Source organism: Uranotaenia lowii, chromosome 3 (assembly GCF_029784155.1).
Source record: "Uranotaenia lowii strain MFRU-FL chromosome 3, ASM2978415v1, whole genome shotgun sequence".
In the NCBI taxonomy this organism is placed as follows: Eukaryota; Metazoa; Arthropoda; class Insecta; order Diptera; family Culicidae; genus Uranotaenia; species Uranotaenia lowii.
The window spans coordinates 114,341,553-114,357,227 of record NC_073693.1 but is presented as its reverse complement, the minus strand read 5'-3'; the positions used below and the strand labels follow the sequence as shown (position 1 = coordinate 114,357,227).

Below are 15,675 nucleotides of genomic sequence, written 5' to 3'. Positions count from 1 at the left end.
ATCAACAGCCAGAGAGAGAAGCAGCTAGGGCTGAAAGCTTCTCACCATCATCGTGCTCGGACGGAGCCGATAGAGTTGCGCAAGGAAATCGTGCTGCTAAAAAGAAGGAAAAGAAAACTCAGAGAAACAGTGATGAAATAAACAACATGAAAAGCTAAGTGAAGTGGGTTTTTCTCAGTGCTTGCTGCTCCAACGATTTTGCTCCCGGTTCTCAATTGCCACCCCCCAAACGGCTCTTTTAAGAGCCATCGAAAGAGTTTAGCGAGTCTTGGTGGCAATCGTCGATTAGTCTTGGCATTCCAGGCAGCGTCCCCCGATGACCTGCCTCCACTGGTTGGGCAACCACAGGGGGTGGCCCTGTCCGGCCCAATCCCGCAAGGGGAGCGGGCATCCAGTGGTCGTTCCCAATGCCCTTCTACATACAGTCCACGAGTCAAGTTCCAACAGTAATGGACGACGAAACCTACGTCAAAGCCGACTACAAGCAGCTTCCGGGACAGGAGTTTTATACGGCAAAAGGAAGGAGAAAGGTAGCAGATATTTTCAAGCACATGAAACTGTCAAAGTTCGCGAAAAAATATCTGGTTTGGAAAGCCATCTGAACCTGTGGCTTGAAAAGCAGCATTTTCATAGCTTCCGGGACTGTCAACCAAGAAATTTACGTGAAAGAGTGTTTGAATAATCGTATGCTGCCTTTCTTGAAGAAACACGGTTGTTCCGTACTGTTTTGGCCGGATTTGGCATCTTGCCATTACGGTAAAAAGGCCATGAACGCCGCCAACAACGTGCAGGTGGTTCCCAAGGACAAGAACCCTCCCAACACGCCAGAGCACCGCCCAATTGAGAAATACTGGGCTATTGTCAAGCGGAACCTAAAGAAGACCAAAAAAACTGCTAAGGACGAGCAGCAGTTCAAAGCAAACTGGCATTCTGCGGCGAAGAAGGTGGACAAGGTGGCTGTAAAAAATCTGATGGCAGGGGTTAAGCGTTTGGCCCGGCAATTCGGATTTGGAAAAGCGGAAGCCTAGCTGAATATTTTTTCTGAATTTTATACTAATTAAACTTGAAAAAGAAATTTAATTTGATTTTTTAAATAAACGATTTCGCCGATTTACACGCGTTTTTCCTTGACCAAATTTTGACCGTATCACCCTTTATGTACGTTTGACCTCACAAACATAAAGTGAACATCTTTCGATGAACGCCTTCTTTTCGTGCAATTGATTCATTAAGTTAAGATGCCACTTGTAAATAAAACCAATTGATTCCATTTGAAACGAATACACCGGATGGCTCCAGTATCAAACAAATTCAACATGTTTGTTTATGAATTAATAATTAACAAGGTACCTACTTGTATGTTTTTCATATTAGGTAGATTGTCGACGTTCAACAGTCGTTTGAGGATAACTAATCACTACGGTCGCAAACTAAATTGTACCATTCAACATTTGCTTAGTGTTAACGATGTACTTCATCAATAACGAGGACTTTGTGGAGCAGGAATATATTATTAAAAATGGGGTCAAAACTGTGATGACCATTAGCCAACTCTTTGGAGCAGCTCCGTACCCCACAGAACGGATATTGCATCGGGAATGGAAACTGAGTTCTACCCAAAAAATTTTCAAAATTTTTCAAATTTTATGGACAATTACTCTTTTTGGGACCTTTTGCTATTGTACTCGGTCTATATTTTCAAAAACTTTAGATCATGAAGTTTCCTTCTCTATGATCCTATTTCGTTTGCAGTTTGTGCACCTTTTCGTAACCATGTCTATGGTTATGATTGTTTTTCAGATAAATTTGTCAAAGTATCAAATGTTTGTTGAGTCCATACGATCTCTTGTTCAGGGCATTCCTTTGAACAAAGTACAACTTATAGTTGAAACATCAGTTCTTAGGCACCGAAGATTAGTTTTAGTCTTGAGTGTCAGTGTTTTGTTGTTTTTATTTTTTCAGTTTTACACTGACAATTCATACTCTTTAAGTTTTGTAGCTGTTGGATATTCTTTTATTCCCGAATGGATGCTGATATTAGCCATAACCCAATTCACATTCTTTGCAACGATGTCACTCGAAACTTGTAAAGTAATGAATGAAATAGTTATAGATTTAATTGAAAAACAAAACCTCTCGAAATCGAAGAAAATTTCTTACACGTTAGATATTATACGTTACAAAATGTTAACCATCAAAACATTGCTATTCGATTTGGGCCGTTTAAATGGAGTGCTAATTGTCAACACAGTTTTGGGCAACATTACTGGATCGGGTTTAGAGCTCTTAGAAATCTATCAGTATTTTCAAGAACCCAATTATTCCACGAACGAAGTTGTATACTTCTTGTACACTGTGCTGTATTTGATTTTCATGTTGCTTGAAGTCTTGTTATGCCTTTTCCCTTTTCATTTGGTACACAAAGAGGTGAGTGAGTTGTATGTTCTAAACAAGGGAAAAAAATTAGTAATATAATATTTTTCAGATAACAAAAATGGGCCTTAACTTGTGCAACGTCAATAACAAACAGCTGTTTGAAATGGTATTTATTTCTAAGAAAATATCTAAACATTTTATAATTTGTTCAGGGTTTTAATCTTTTTGTAATGCGTTTTTCTAGTCTGATCGATTCTCCCAACAAATTCTCGTTCTGTGCAAAAAACCTGTTTTATGTGGCATAGTTTCATTGGATATGCGAATAGGTGTTACGGTGACTTTGGTTGCGTTCGTTAAAGCATCACTCTTTTTTAAATTAATTTTTTTTTGTAGATCGTTGCAACATTAACCACATATTTCATCTTGATGATTCAATCCAAAGATGTCGCCGAACGATCCTTGATCTCGTTTTGAACAGTTAAAATTTACATCTTTGACTGGGATTTCTTCGAGTGGAAATGTAGAACTGGAAAAAAAATCTTCTATGTGTTTCAGTATTTTACTAAGAAAATGGTTTTTTTCCGCTAATCAAAAACGAAAACGCTAAATTTGATTCAGACCGTAGAATCACGATTGGCCCTGAACTATGTTGACTAGTTCCACAAATTTGACTGAACAACAGTAGGGGAGAATGAGGATACTTGATCCCTGGGGATACTTGATTCCTTAGCTATATCTCGAAACTGGAATGTCGTACAAAGATCAAATGTTCTAGAAAAATGTACCAAAATGAGCAAAATAACAATGCTTGTAGTTTAAAATTTTTTAACAAAATAATTGTTTGAGTAATTGAACTTTGTTTGAAAAATTTCACAAAATGTAACTTGAAGATCTTTTTTCATCACTTTAAAATGTTCCTTACATGGGAAAATTATGAAAAAAATATTTGGTCCAATGTATCAATCGTTCGAGCGTAAAATGAACTTCATAATGCCATATTTTCGAAGCAATGGAAAACTCTCAACTTTTTTCAGAAAAAGTTTTCTAAAATGTTGATTATGGGTACAATTGATCCCCTAGAGTTGGGTACAATTGATCCCCCTTCCAAACGGCATATTCTACTTCTGAATTGATCGTTTTGATTGCTGATTACGAAACTACTTATATATATCCAAAAACTAATATTTATTAAACAATTGTCTGAAGAAAAGAGCAAAAATAATTAATTTTCTCTTAATTATAAAAAAAATAGTCCCTTTAAGTATGCAATGTTTTTAGCGTTGAGACAAAGTTCTAGAATTTTCTTCTTATGTCTGCTAAAGTCTGCTTCATTTAATATAGGAACAAATTCTTTTGCTCATTGCGGCGCTCCTAGTGGACGGATTTGGAAACTTTTTTCACCCACGTGTCGGGAAATTCATTACCTTTCACCATGTATTTATGTCATAACACCAAACGATAGCATTTTGTAAACAACCGCCATGGAAGCCGAACGGAGAGATGAAATTGTGCACAGTTTTCTTGAAAATCCATTGTTGTCGGCATCGAAGCTAGTTAAACAGCTTAAAATGCCCAGAAATACCGTATGGCGTGTTATCAAGCAGTACAAGGAAACATTGACGACGGCTCGGAAGCCGCATTCGAAGCGTCGGAGTGGAACTGTCGACCGGAAACTGCGTGGGAAAGTCATCAAGGCCGTCAAGAGGAATCCCAATCTTCCAGACCGCGATTTGGCCAATAAGTTCCAGGCCGCTCACAGTACGGTGCGACGAATTCGTCTCCGGGAAGGAATAAGGTCATTCCGAGCCAGCAAACAGCCAAATCAGACGCTGAAGCAGAACAATGTGGCCAGAATCCGTGCTCGAAAGCTGTACGACCAAGTGCTGACCAAGTTCGACGGATGTAAAGTCTGCTTCATTTAATATTGGAACACAAAAAATTGCGTGTAGTTCAGTCATTTATTAACGAATTCATAATTTGTTTTTCATACAAATGTAGCATTTTCTTTACTCTTTCATAAAAAAAATTAAAAAAATTATTCAATGCTGTTTCGAAGAAATTCTCGTTTTCGTACTCGTAAGAAAACTGTGCACAATTTGATCTCTCCGTTCGGCTTCCATGGCGGTTGTTTACAAAATGCTATCGTTTGGTGTTATGACATAAATACATGGTGAAAGGTAATGAATTTTCCGACACGTGGGTGAAAAAAGTTTCCAAATCCGTCCACTAGGAGCGCCACAATGAGCAAAAGAATTTGTTCCAATATTAAATGAAGCAGACTTTATAAATTGTGAAATGAGAACAAACATGACCAAAATAGTCAATTAACATTCTATCTTGGGGTTTTGTTTGATTTTTATACAAGGATTAGGGCTTCCTGAATAAAAGATCAAGTCTCCTTCAATAGGGGATCAAGTCTCCCCTAACTTCAGAAAAATCGCAATTTTTTTACTCCCACGAAAAGGCTTCTAGTTCATCAACGGGTTCAAGTATCGTTCCAAATTTTGGAGCATAGAAACTTGAAGTTACAAGCTGTCAGAAAATGTCAAAGACGGCGAATTGCTAAATTTTTCCAAAAAGATATGGTGCAAATAAGAAAAGGGGATCAAGTATCCCCACTCTCCCCTATAGTTAGGATGCGCTCGTTCAAAATGTTTTATTGTCGCCGGTGCCTGGAATGGACTTTCGATGTAAAAGCACTAGATTTTATCGGTAGCATAGAATGAAAACTGACATGCTAACAACACTATTTAACTGTCACTTGTGGATGCCATGTCGTCGTGACAAAAACCGCGGGACAATGCTGCAGCAAGTCATTATTTATTAATTTGTAGGTCAGCCGTTACTCGTGTCGGACTTAAACCTTCAGAAAGCTCCGAGAGAAGTGATGGATTTGGATATTTGTTTTAAATCAGTTTTGGACTATTAAGGAGAGAAAACGGAAAATCTGGTTGAATAAATACTACTAGTTTACGTATTGTTTGTATTTGGTGTGAAGTGCAGCTCCATTTTGGATGTGAAATTTTCTTCTCAATTTAACGCGCCATGATACGCTTTGATTGGTGACAACAGTAACTTTCCTGCCGTCTGAGATATACCTATATTCATTCAGTATCGATTTTTGAAAAGGGCAAATGCGCAAAACAGTTTTCTTTTAACAGCTCGTACTTTTTATAGACAAGAGAACAAAATCAAGCTGGACAAGAAAAAGCTAATTGAGGCGGAAGATTGTCTACAGGCATCTAGGAAGATTGTATCCCATTTACCCGAAAACCATTGCCCAGAATGAATTTTTCCCAGAATGACAAATACCCGAAATCAAGCCCCAGAATGAACCATTTTCCAGAAAAAAAATTCCCCATAATGCACCATTTGCCAGAATTTTTTTTCCCAGAATGGACCATTTCCCAGAATGGCACAAATCCCAGATTTTTTCCTCTAGTATTTTTAATTGTTTTTTTCTAATGAATTCTTGTAAATTTCATATGAATCGAAATTATTTTTTTTCAAAATGATTTTTTAAATGACTACAACTTTGAAATTTTCCAAATAAATTTATTTTAGAATCAATATTGTGCTTTGTTTATGGTTTGGGTACTTAAATTGATGCAATGCTTACCATGCTCCTTTAAAAAACCGTTTTGGTATCCGACTCCTCACGCTGCGCGTTCGAACTTGAAAGACGTTTTGTCCTTCACGCTGTCGCGTGGCGAACGGGGCTAAGGAATCACCCCTCGCTTTCATGCAGACCTAGGAAGCCCCGGCAGACCTAGACCAATGTCTTAAGGCCGCCGCTGCCGACGGCGGGTCGGCAGCCACCTTGGATTTGGGAGCTTCGGCGGCTTTGTGCCGCCTCGGCCCTTTCATCCTCATTGGTTGCGGCTTTGCCGCAAAAAAATAGTAATCTGGGAATCCAATTTTTGTGGAAAAAACCTTTTTTTAATTTTTTGAATTTCAGGTTGGATAAACATATAAAATTTTCTGGGAAATGGCAATTCTGGCGAAAATTTTTCTGGAAAATGGTTCATTCTGGTAAATTTTTTTCTGGGGAATGATTCATTCTGGGAAAAAAATACTGGTAAATGGTGCATTCTGGGAAAAAAACATCTGGGGAAGTGGATTTCTGGTGATTGAAATTCTGGTGATTTTTCATTCTGGGCAATGGTTTTCGGGGAAATGGAGTACAACGATCTAGGAATATTTAAAAAAAAAATTATGTTCAGTCCGACAAGCGGACTGAGAAGAGAGCGGGAGGGGAAGAACACCAGATGAACGCCAGCCAATCAGCGAGCAGCAGCCGACGAGACGAAGGTATAAAAACGCGAGCTCCCGCGCGTTGCATCATCAGTGTATTTTCAACTATCAACGCGACAACATCGATCCAGCAGAGCGACCAGCAGCGGAAGAGAAGAGAAGAGCCAGCCAGCAGTGGCCTTCTCTGAGACTACCCGAGGAAAGGAAGCCGATTATCAGACGACTCGTACAGTGACAAAGTTAATGAGTGTAAATAGTCCGAGAGAATAAAATCCAGAATGTTCCAGTACTGAATTGGTGTTGTTCTTCTGTGCTTCCTCCTCGTTGCTTTCGGTCCAATCGCCTCTTTTCAGAGCCTCCTTAAGAGGAGTTTAGTTGCGATCACTGTGGCGTCAGTGATCGACCGGCCTTGGCCTCCAGGCAGCAAGTCCGAGGACCTGCCTCCACTGGTGAGTCAACCACCAGGGGTTGTCTAGAAGAGGCTCGCTCCTGCAGGGGGAGTGCGTCCCATCAGTGGTTGTTTTGCCAAGCGCCGCTCCTACAGTCCATTCCGACGGAATACCTCCGCCTTTGAGAGAGCAGATCGGGAAGCAACGTGATGTGAGCGAAGCATGGAGGAAGCAAAAAGCAAACAAGAGAAGATGAAACCGAATTCAGCGAGTGAATACCAGAGGCTTGAAGCGCTTATCTACATCCGTGGATTGGTGCAACGCAACATCCAGCGAGTAAATATGGTTCTGAAACGAGTCAACCACTAGATAATTGGGCTAACTGCAGCTCAACTGAGAGTGAATCAACGAAGTGTCGAGTACTCTAAGGCCAAGTACACGAAGCACCATCAAGAGATCATCGCGGCTCTTTATGAAGAGGTGTCCATGGCAATCGAGAGTCGGCTTGAATGGGTTTGAGCACTGCCAATACAACAGCATCAGCCTGATAGTTGCCAGCAACAATTGGTCCCCCAGAAGAGGCGAGTCTTCAATCGCAGCATCGCAACAAGATCGAACGATCAAAGCAAGTGGGTCCAGCAGAATCGAAATTCATACCAGGTTCAGCAGCCCGGGTTCACATTCCAGCAAGTGGGCCCTTGACAAGAAGTACGTCGCCAAACACTGCTGATTCGAAGGTTCTAGAAAATTCGTCGAAGGTTACAGAAAGATCGACGTCAACCACCAACCGGGATTTCATGCCAGGTTCAGCAGCTCGGGTTCGCATTCCAGCAAGCGAGCCACTGACAAGCGATGTGTCGCCGAATACTGCTGATTCGAAGGTTCCAGAAAGTTCGAGGACAACCACCAATCGGGACAACTTCTAACTTTCCGGTGGGGAGTATGCTCAGTCCGACAAGAGGACTGAGAAAAGAGCGGGAGTGGAAGAACGCCAGATGAACGCCAGCCAATCAGCGAGCAGCAGCCGACGAGACGAAGGTATAAAAACGCGCGCTCCCGCGCGTTGCATCATCAGTCTAATTTTAACCACCATCGTGGCAGCATCGGTCCAGTGGAGTGGCCAATCCAGGAGGAGGCGATCCAGTCAGGCGTGGTCTAGTCCAAGACCACCGGAAGCAGAGGAAGAATTGATATCCAGCAACAGTGAGAGAAATGTGTTTACAGTAAACATAGTGAAATAAACCACCAAATGAAAGGTGCCAGTAGATGTGTGTTGTTCCTCTGTGCTTCCTCCTCGCTTGCTCCCTATCCAATCGGCTCTTATCAGAGCCCCCCCCTTAGAAGAGTTAAGTTTGCGATCACTGCGAGCCAACCTCTCCTCTTCGCGACTTGAGGCCTGATCTCTCTTCTAACGACTGGAGATCCGACCCCTCCTCGCATCGACTCGAGTATTACCTCTTCTGTGCACGATTCAAGGCCCGATTTCTCCTCTAACGACTTGAAATCTGACCTCTCCTCGTAATGACTCGAGGTGACCACTTGCACCCCTCCTCTTGTTGATAAGGGGCCTGAACCCTTACGACTCGAGACCCGACCCCTTATCATAAAGACTCGGGGTTGACCACACAAACCTCTCCGCCTGACGGTTTGAGGCCTGACCTCTCCTCTAACGACTCGAGGCCCGCCTCTTATCTTCAGGGTTCGAGGTTTGTCACATTGCCCGTCGTGTGCCTGTCTAGAGCAGCTTTACCTAAAAGTTATTTTCAATTTAATTTGAAAGCAAGGCTCTCTCGGCTGTATTTTTGGCTTGAATCATCAACACGAAAAAGGTGAATAGCGTTGTAACGATCTACAAAAAGATTTTTGAAGTAAGTGTGTATCTTGAAAATACATAAAATCTCACTTACCGCTACTGAAATTCGCATATCCAGTGGAACAACGCCACAAGCTACAGTATTTTTGTACGAAACTAGAATTTGTTGGGCGAACCTGTCAGACTTTTTTGGATTTAAGAAAAATAAATCATGGGTTAAAAGCAAACAAACTACTCTAAATCTCACTTGTAAAATACCATCTCGAAGAGTCGAATGTCATTTAAACTACACAAGTTTAGTCCAAGGTTTACTATCTGAAAAAATTTACTTTATTATTCGAGTTAAAAAAAATAACAAGAAAAAAACAGACAAACCTCCTTCTGCACCAAATAAAAAGGCCGAATACAGAGAAGGACTTCAGCTAAAAGAAAGCCAATCCAAGTTAAAGTGTATACGAAATACACTATTCCTTCGACGGAGTAATCGGGCTCTTGAATAAAGTGATACAGTTCCAGAAGTTCTAGCCCTGTGGCAGAAACTCCGCTGAGGACTGTGTTGACAATGAGAACTCCATACAAACGGCCCAAATCGGTGAGTAAACTTTTGATGATTAACATTTTGCATCGCATAGTGTCCAATGTGCAGGAAATTTTCTCCGTACTAGAGCAGTTTTGTTTATCAATCAAACTTTTCACTAGTCGATTCATAACTTTACATGTTTCGAGTGACATCGTTGCAAAGAAGGTAAATTGCGTTATGGCTAATATCAGAATCCAAATTGGAACGAAAAAATAACCGACTACCATGAAACTAAGAGTGATGGAATTGTCAGTGAAGAATTGAAAGAAGATGCACAAAAGCAAAACTGCACCCGTGATCAACAAAATTCTTCGTTGTTTCAGAACAGAAATGTGAACGATACATTTTAAAATGTTCAAAGGAATCGCTTGAACGAGAGTTCGCATCGAATTAACGAACAACCGATATTTTGCTGTATTGATTTGTAATACAATAAATGCCACAAACATGTTTACAAACAGGTGCACAAATTGCAATCGATATAACATCAAAGAGTAGGAAGTCTCGTTGTGGGATGTTCTTAAGTAAACAGATCCAGTACAGTAGCAAAATATTCCAAAGAGGAAAGTCATCCACGCGACGTGTACAATTTTGAACATTTTTTGAGTAGAACTCAGTTTCCATTCTGGATATAGAATTTGTTCTGTCGGGTAAGGAGCCGCTCCAAAGAGTTGGCTTATTGTCATTACAGTTTTGACACCATTTATAACGGTATTTTCCTGCTGTATGCTGTTTTCGACGTTTATAAAATGCATGCTGGAATGTATGACTTAATGAATACCAAAAATATTCACAACTGATAAGTAAGTTTGCTCTCAAACAACTGATAGATGCAAACGTAAGTATCCAGACGTTCAAAACGACACGTGTGCTATTAACACCATCACGTGTGTTCTCCACTGGAAGCCACCTTGGAAGAGGTACAAAACTTATTTTGTACTGTATTATCTGATTAAACTTGAGTGGTTGTTTTGGGAAGGTGTCATTTATTTGTTTAATTAATGGTGCCACTGCACGTGTGCATAATTAGCTAAATCCTTTTCAGGAAAAAACTCCTGGGTGTACCCATGGGTTTTCGTCCGGCTTTACATAAATACCCACATAAAACGTGAAGCGACTTTTCGAAGTATCAGAAATCTTTATGACTTTCTTTCGTCAATGATAAAGTTGCTTGATAAAGTTCACCATATTAATTATAGAAACGAAAGAAATTTGTTCGGATACAAGTATCATTTTCTTCATCAAAGGAGGAAAAAAAAGAAAGATGCAGTAAATTGTACACATACCTATGTTATGACCCCTCAACCAGCCGAGTCCGGTCGCTTTTGTTGAGGCTTTCTACCCAGCTGCACGTGATTTCCATCGTGCTGATTTCGATCTCATGAACCTACGTCTATCTGAAGTGGACTGGACAAATCTCCAAAGATGTACTAGTGTAGATGTAGCTGTTAGTTCATTCTGTACAAGTATAGACGATATTTTTAACAAATCTGTTTCCATGGCTCGACCTCCACTCAGACCTCCTTGGACTAATACTCGCTTAAAACGATTGAAACAGCTGCTGCCTCGAGCATTAACTAATTTCAGATGCCCATTCAGCAAATCTTAACTTAAAGATGTTACCAGAAAATATCGAATCTACAATCGATAATGATATAGTCGCAATGTGAATCGTACTCAAAGTGAGCTTCGCTGGAATCCAAATTTTTTTTAGAATTTAGTTAAATCCAAACGGAAGGAATCTGGTCTACCTGCGGAGGTGCATTTAGATAAAAGTATTGCTAAATCATATGCTGACAAGTGTTATCTTTTTGCAAAGCATTTTTAAAGACATACACCGTCTTAGCCGATTTAGGCTTTTACAGACTGAATAAATGACGTGGACAACTTAAGATTAACATTTAACACCCAGTACCGAGATGGGAATCGAAAATATGCCATCAGTGGACCAGCGATTACCGTCTTACCACGCTAACCACTTGACCACCGAGACGTAGCATTACTCCAGTATATTTTCAATTCAATCGCTAACAGAAGTACAAATTAGCGCAGCCGTCACACGATTGCCCACCGATATGAGTTGAATCTCGACATGTTCGTTGTTAGAGAGGATATGGTTTTCGAGGCTATCGAAACCATATCCATTAACATGCTGCTTTTTGGATGCGAAGTACTGAACGGTAACAGTTTGGCAGATTGTCAAATACTATAGACTACAACAATTCCGCGATACTTCGATACAGTAGTGAACTATCCAAGTTACACTGATTGTTTTATAAGATTCTCTAGGCCTTTTATGAAACCCTAAGTTGGTTTTGTAGCCAGTTATAAAACCTAAAATGTTGCTTGGGTGGTGTGCTATCCACCTACAGACCTAAGCGTTTCTAAGTGCTGTATAAATGATAACATTTGCACGCAATAAACTTCCATTTTTGTACGACTATATTCAGGAACCTTGGCGTTGTTTTGGATAGTCATTAGACATTGAGGCGACACTACTGTGCTACACATGAAAAAGAGAACCGAATGCTGGGATTTGTCATACGTCTGAATAAAGAATTTAAATATACTGTTTGCCCACGAGCTATGTTGCTGCCTGGTCAGTATATTAGAGTCTGTTAATCTGGTGTGGTGGCCATTTGAAGCTACATGGGTAGCGCGTTCAACGAAAGTTCTTGCGTTATGCTCTGTGTGATCTACCGTTTGATAACCCTCGAAATCTGCCACCTTACGCACAACGTTGCACTTTTTTTTTAAATACCAAATGTGCACCAAGTTTTGCACCCGTACAGAAATACGGATTAAACGTTTGAGTTAAAGATTCGCATTTTCGTTCGTAGGGATATCTTACGAGAGCGTCAGATGTTCCGGAGACTCGCAAACGCAAATCGGGCTTTCCTGATCCGGGTTTCGATGTCTTTCTTGATACCACTCTCAGGCGTTATCTGGCTACCAAGATATTGGAAGCACTCCACTTTCTCAACCTGTTGCCCAGCTTTCATCCATCGACTTGGTCTTTCCGACTTTGGTTGACTTTGAGACCTGCTGCCTTCCAGCTTTCGGTGAGGTTGTCGAGTCTCGGGTCTTCCGTACCAGTCTGAAGTTGGCGAAAGAGGAAAAGGAAAAAAAAGAAAAATAAGAAGGAGGAAAAAGGAGGAAAAAAGAGAAAGACCAAAAATGAGAAAGAGGAAAAGGAATAGAGTGAGATGTATAATAGCATGAGCACAGCCTACCTCTTGATGTACACAGTATCATAGGGTGGAACCAAGGGGCACATCTAGCACACGAAGCCCAAGGTGGTCTTAGTGGGACGAACCCTATGTGATTTATCTATAGGTGGGGACAAACAAAAACTTTAGTATAAGTTCGTTGTATCCATACAGTTGTTTACGAACGATTGCGACGTAACGCGACGCCATCACGGAGTCAAGTATAAGACGTCCGAATGTAGCCATTGAAACATATTAGGAGGTATGTTTGGGACGCAAATAAAGTTGTTTATTATTTAGAACTCATAGCGTAGCCGTACAAGGCGTCAAGAAGGGTGCTTTGATTGTGATTTTTCAAATAATATGAAAAGTTGCATGTCGTCGTTGAACGGCGACTTCAACGTCGAGACACTCATGAACGTTTGTGACGTAGTATTTAATCAAAACATTGAAAAAATTGATTCTCCCACTCGTGCAAGGGCAGTCTTGTCCCCACCTATAGATAAACCCACATAGGGACGAACCCGCTCATGACAGCAAACACCCAGCTGTTATACTTAGAAGTCAAATTTCCATCTTGTAATAAAAAAGGTCGACGAGTTTGCTCTGCATATCCGGTTGTGTTTGAGCAAGCAAAGCAATATCGTCTGCCAGGTCAAGGTCGTTCAGTTGCCTCATTGTTCAAGGATTCCACGGCAATCATTGGTTCAGTGCACAATCGATCGAACCAGTCCGAATCTCATCCATTACGATGAGAAAAAGCAGCGGTGACAGAATACATCCTTGTCTCACTCCAGCAGTTACCGGGATTGGATCGGACAAGACACCGTCGTGCAAGACCTTGCACGAAAATGCCTCGTACAGTGCTTCGATGAGATGGACTAGTTTCTCTAGGACTCCTCGTCGCCTTAGAGTCGCCCAGATATTTTCCTGGTTAGGTCGCCGAATGCTTTTTCGAAATCAACTAACACCAGCAGAAAAGAGTCCTGGAATTCGTTGATTTGTTCCAATATGATTCGTAGCGTTGTGATGTGGTCCACACATGATCGTCCGGATCGGAATCCAGGTTGTTACCGTCGGAGTGTAGCATCGATTTTCTCCTGGTTTCTGTTCAGGATCACTTTGCAGAGTACTTTGAGGGTTGTACAGATCAACGTTATGCCACTCCAGTTACCGCACCCCGTCAAGTCTCCTTTCTTCGGGACCTATACAAGGATACCCTGCACCCAGTCGGCCGGGAATGTTGCAGTATTCAAAATGTCAGCAAAAGACAGTGCAGCAACATTTTTGCTGTCAAGGCAGGATCGACTTTGAGCATATCAGCAGGAATGCAATCGATTCCAGGCGCTTTGTTGGATTTCATGCCTTTGATTGCCTCTTCAATTTCAGCCAGCGAGAACGCTGTTGAGTTGACACCATTAAGGTAACTAACTATTGGCGCTTCGGGCTGCGGGTTTTGTCGGCCATCACTATTCGTGATTCGGAAGAGTTGTTCGAAGTGCTCAGTTCATCGTTTGAGCTGATCTGTTCGATCGGTCATTAACTGACCTGGTCGGTCTTTTAGCGACATTCTTGCATTAGTCCGTGCGCCACTAAGGCGGCGAGAAATGTCATAAAGTAATGGGATCGGCGACTCTTTCTCCCTCTTCGGCCAGGGAGTTTGTCCAGGCTCTCTTGTCTCGTATACAAGCTCGTTTAGCTGCCTTTTCCTGCTCCGCATATCGTAAGCGGGCGGCTGCTTTGGCTGACCGGTACATACCTGCTCAATTCCGACTTTCGATTTTCTCCGATCATCGATCATCCTCCAGGTTTTATCCGTCATCCATTCATTTCTTCTTCCACAGACTTTACCGAGAGTACCATGGCTCGTCGTGATAAAAGCATTCTTGATTCTACACCACTGTTGTTCGACTGTTCCGTCTTTCGACAGTTCTGAGGCTCGGGATTCAAGCTGTTCAACGTATGCCCTTTTCTCCTCTGGATTCTCCAACATTAGCGACTCTCAGTCGTATCTCACCAAGGACGAGGTGGTGGTCAGATGCAATGTCTACGCTTCGTTTGTTGCGTAGATCAAGAAGGCTTCTTCTCCTGTTTGGCCATCTCGGGATATCCAGTGACCTTATGTGCTGGTCGATAGAGGAAGAGCGATTCATCGATCACCATGTTGTTGTTGCCACAAAATTCTACAAACAGCTCTCCGTTTTCGCTCATCTTTCCTAGACCATGGCGCCCCATGATGCGCTCAAAGTCTTGATTATCAGATAAATTGACACAAAAACCATTATCAGGCTCGGTTCCACAGAAGAAACAAAAATGATGTTGATTTTTCAGTACAAAATATTCAATTTTCCCATACAAACCTAAAAGTTCAAATTTACTCATGTAAACGTAACTTAAAAATTTTGCAAAAAATCAAGGATCAGTTTTGGACCAAAACGAAGCTTTTAAGACGCCAGGGTTTGAGAAATTCAAAAATGACCCCAAATCGACTCAGTCTAGTGTACATAATAGATCAAGATGATTTAACGATCATAAGAGTTAATAGGGATCTTTTTTGGTATAAAATTAATACTATAAAAGAACGAAACTTATCCTTATGAAAATTTATTCAAGAAACTACGCACTTTTGTTGAAAAGAGGAGTACTTGCTATGCCCCGGGTGCTCGTTTTGCCCATATCTCCCCTATTCGGTTATCTGGAAATATTTCATTCTAACTGGGATAATATTGTTATTGCTTCAATATTATATTTAATGATGCTTGATTGATCTATTTGATCGTCTGTTTTAAATCTTATGTCAACATCTTTAAATAAATAGATAGAGTAAAATAAATTCCAAAGCTCTTTCATCCAGAAGATATGGATTTAGATGGTTCTGGAAATTTTTCAGCAATCCAAAGCAAAGTAATTTTTTTTTTGGCATACCACATGGCCTTACTGATGAGGCCAAATGCTCGGCCAGTTTCGAGGTTATGGCTGAGGCCCAAGATTGATCCAAGGAAATTTTCCGCTGAACAACTTTGTCGAATATCATAACTTCGTATCTTTTTATAC

General features: G+C 41.0%; 2 protein-coding genes across 3 annotated transcripts; one reads left to right on the top strand and one right to left on the bottom strand.

Moving 5' to 3' along the window:
• Window positions 1-1,412: 1,412 nt before the first annotated feature.
• Window positions 1,413-2,905, top strand: LOC129758579 (uncharacterized). 2 transcript variants are annotated; one of them, XM_055756113.1, is made up of 5 exons: window positions 1,413-1,437; window positions 2,168-2,427; window positions 2,486-2,542; window positions 2,621-2,710; window positions 2,770-2,905. In XM_055756113.1, the coding sequence occupies exons 2-5, from the start codon at window positions 2,185-2,187 to the stop codon at window positions 2,848-2,850; spliced, it is 471 nt and encodes a 156-aa protein (XP_055612088.1). In that variant the 5' UTR covers window positions 1,413-1,437; window positions 2,168-2,184; the 3' UTR covers window positions 2,851-2,905. The 2 variants fall into 2 exon arrangements, with proteins under 2 accessions (XP_055612088.1, XP_055612087.1); XM_055756112.1 differs by having other exon boundaries at window positions 1,414-2,427.
• Window positions 2,906-8,787: 5,882 nt separating this feature from the next.
• On the bottom strand, window positions 8,788-9,676 carry LOC129752533 (uncharacterized). Its single transcript, XM_055748307.1, has 4 exons — window positions 9,208-9,676; window positions 9,091-9,147; window positions 8,927-9,016; window positions 8,788-8,868 (listed from the first exon to the last, which is right to left on the bottom strand). Exons 1-4 carry the CDS (start codon window positions 9,637-9,639, stop codon window positions 8,788-8,790), a joined length of 660 nt encoding a protein of 219 aa, XP_055604282.1. The 5' UTR covers window positions 9,640-9,676.
• Window positions 9,677-15,675: the final 5,999 nt, after the last annotated feature.

Excerpts from the sequence above, each read along its gene's own strand:
- LOC129758579 (XM_055756112.1), top strand. The coding sequence starts at position 1,468 with ATGTACTTCATCAATAACGAGGACTTTGTGGAGCAGGAATATATTATT. Across the intron at positions 2,428-2,485 it reads TTCATTTGGTACACAAAGAG|ATAACAAAAATGGGCCTTAA; the intron begins GTGAGTGAGTTG and ends AATATTTTTCAG. Across the intron at positions 2,543-2,620 it reads ACAAACAGCTGTTTGAAATG|TCTGATCGATTCTCCCAACA; the intron begins GTATTTATTTCT and ends GCGTTTTTCTAG.
- LOC129752533 (XM_055748307.1), bottom strand. The coding sequence starts at position 9,639 with ATGGTAGTCGGTTATTTTTTCGTTCCAATTTGGATTCTGATATTAGCC. Across the intron at positions 9,148-9,207 it reads TTTATTTGGTGCAGAAGGAG|ATAGTAAACCTTGGACTAAA; the intron begins GTTTGTCTGTTT and ends AAATTTTTTCAG. Across the intron at positions 9,017-9,090 it reads ACATTCGACTCTTCGAGATG|TCTGACAGGTTCGCCCAACA; the intron begins GTATTTTACAAG and ends AATCCAAAAAAG.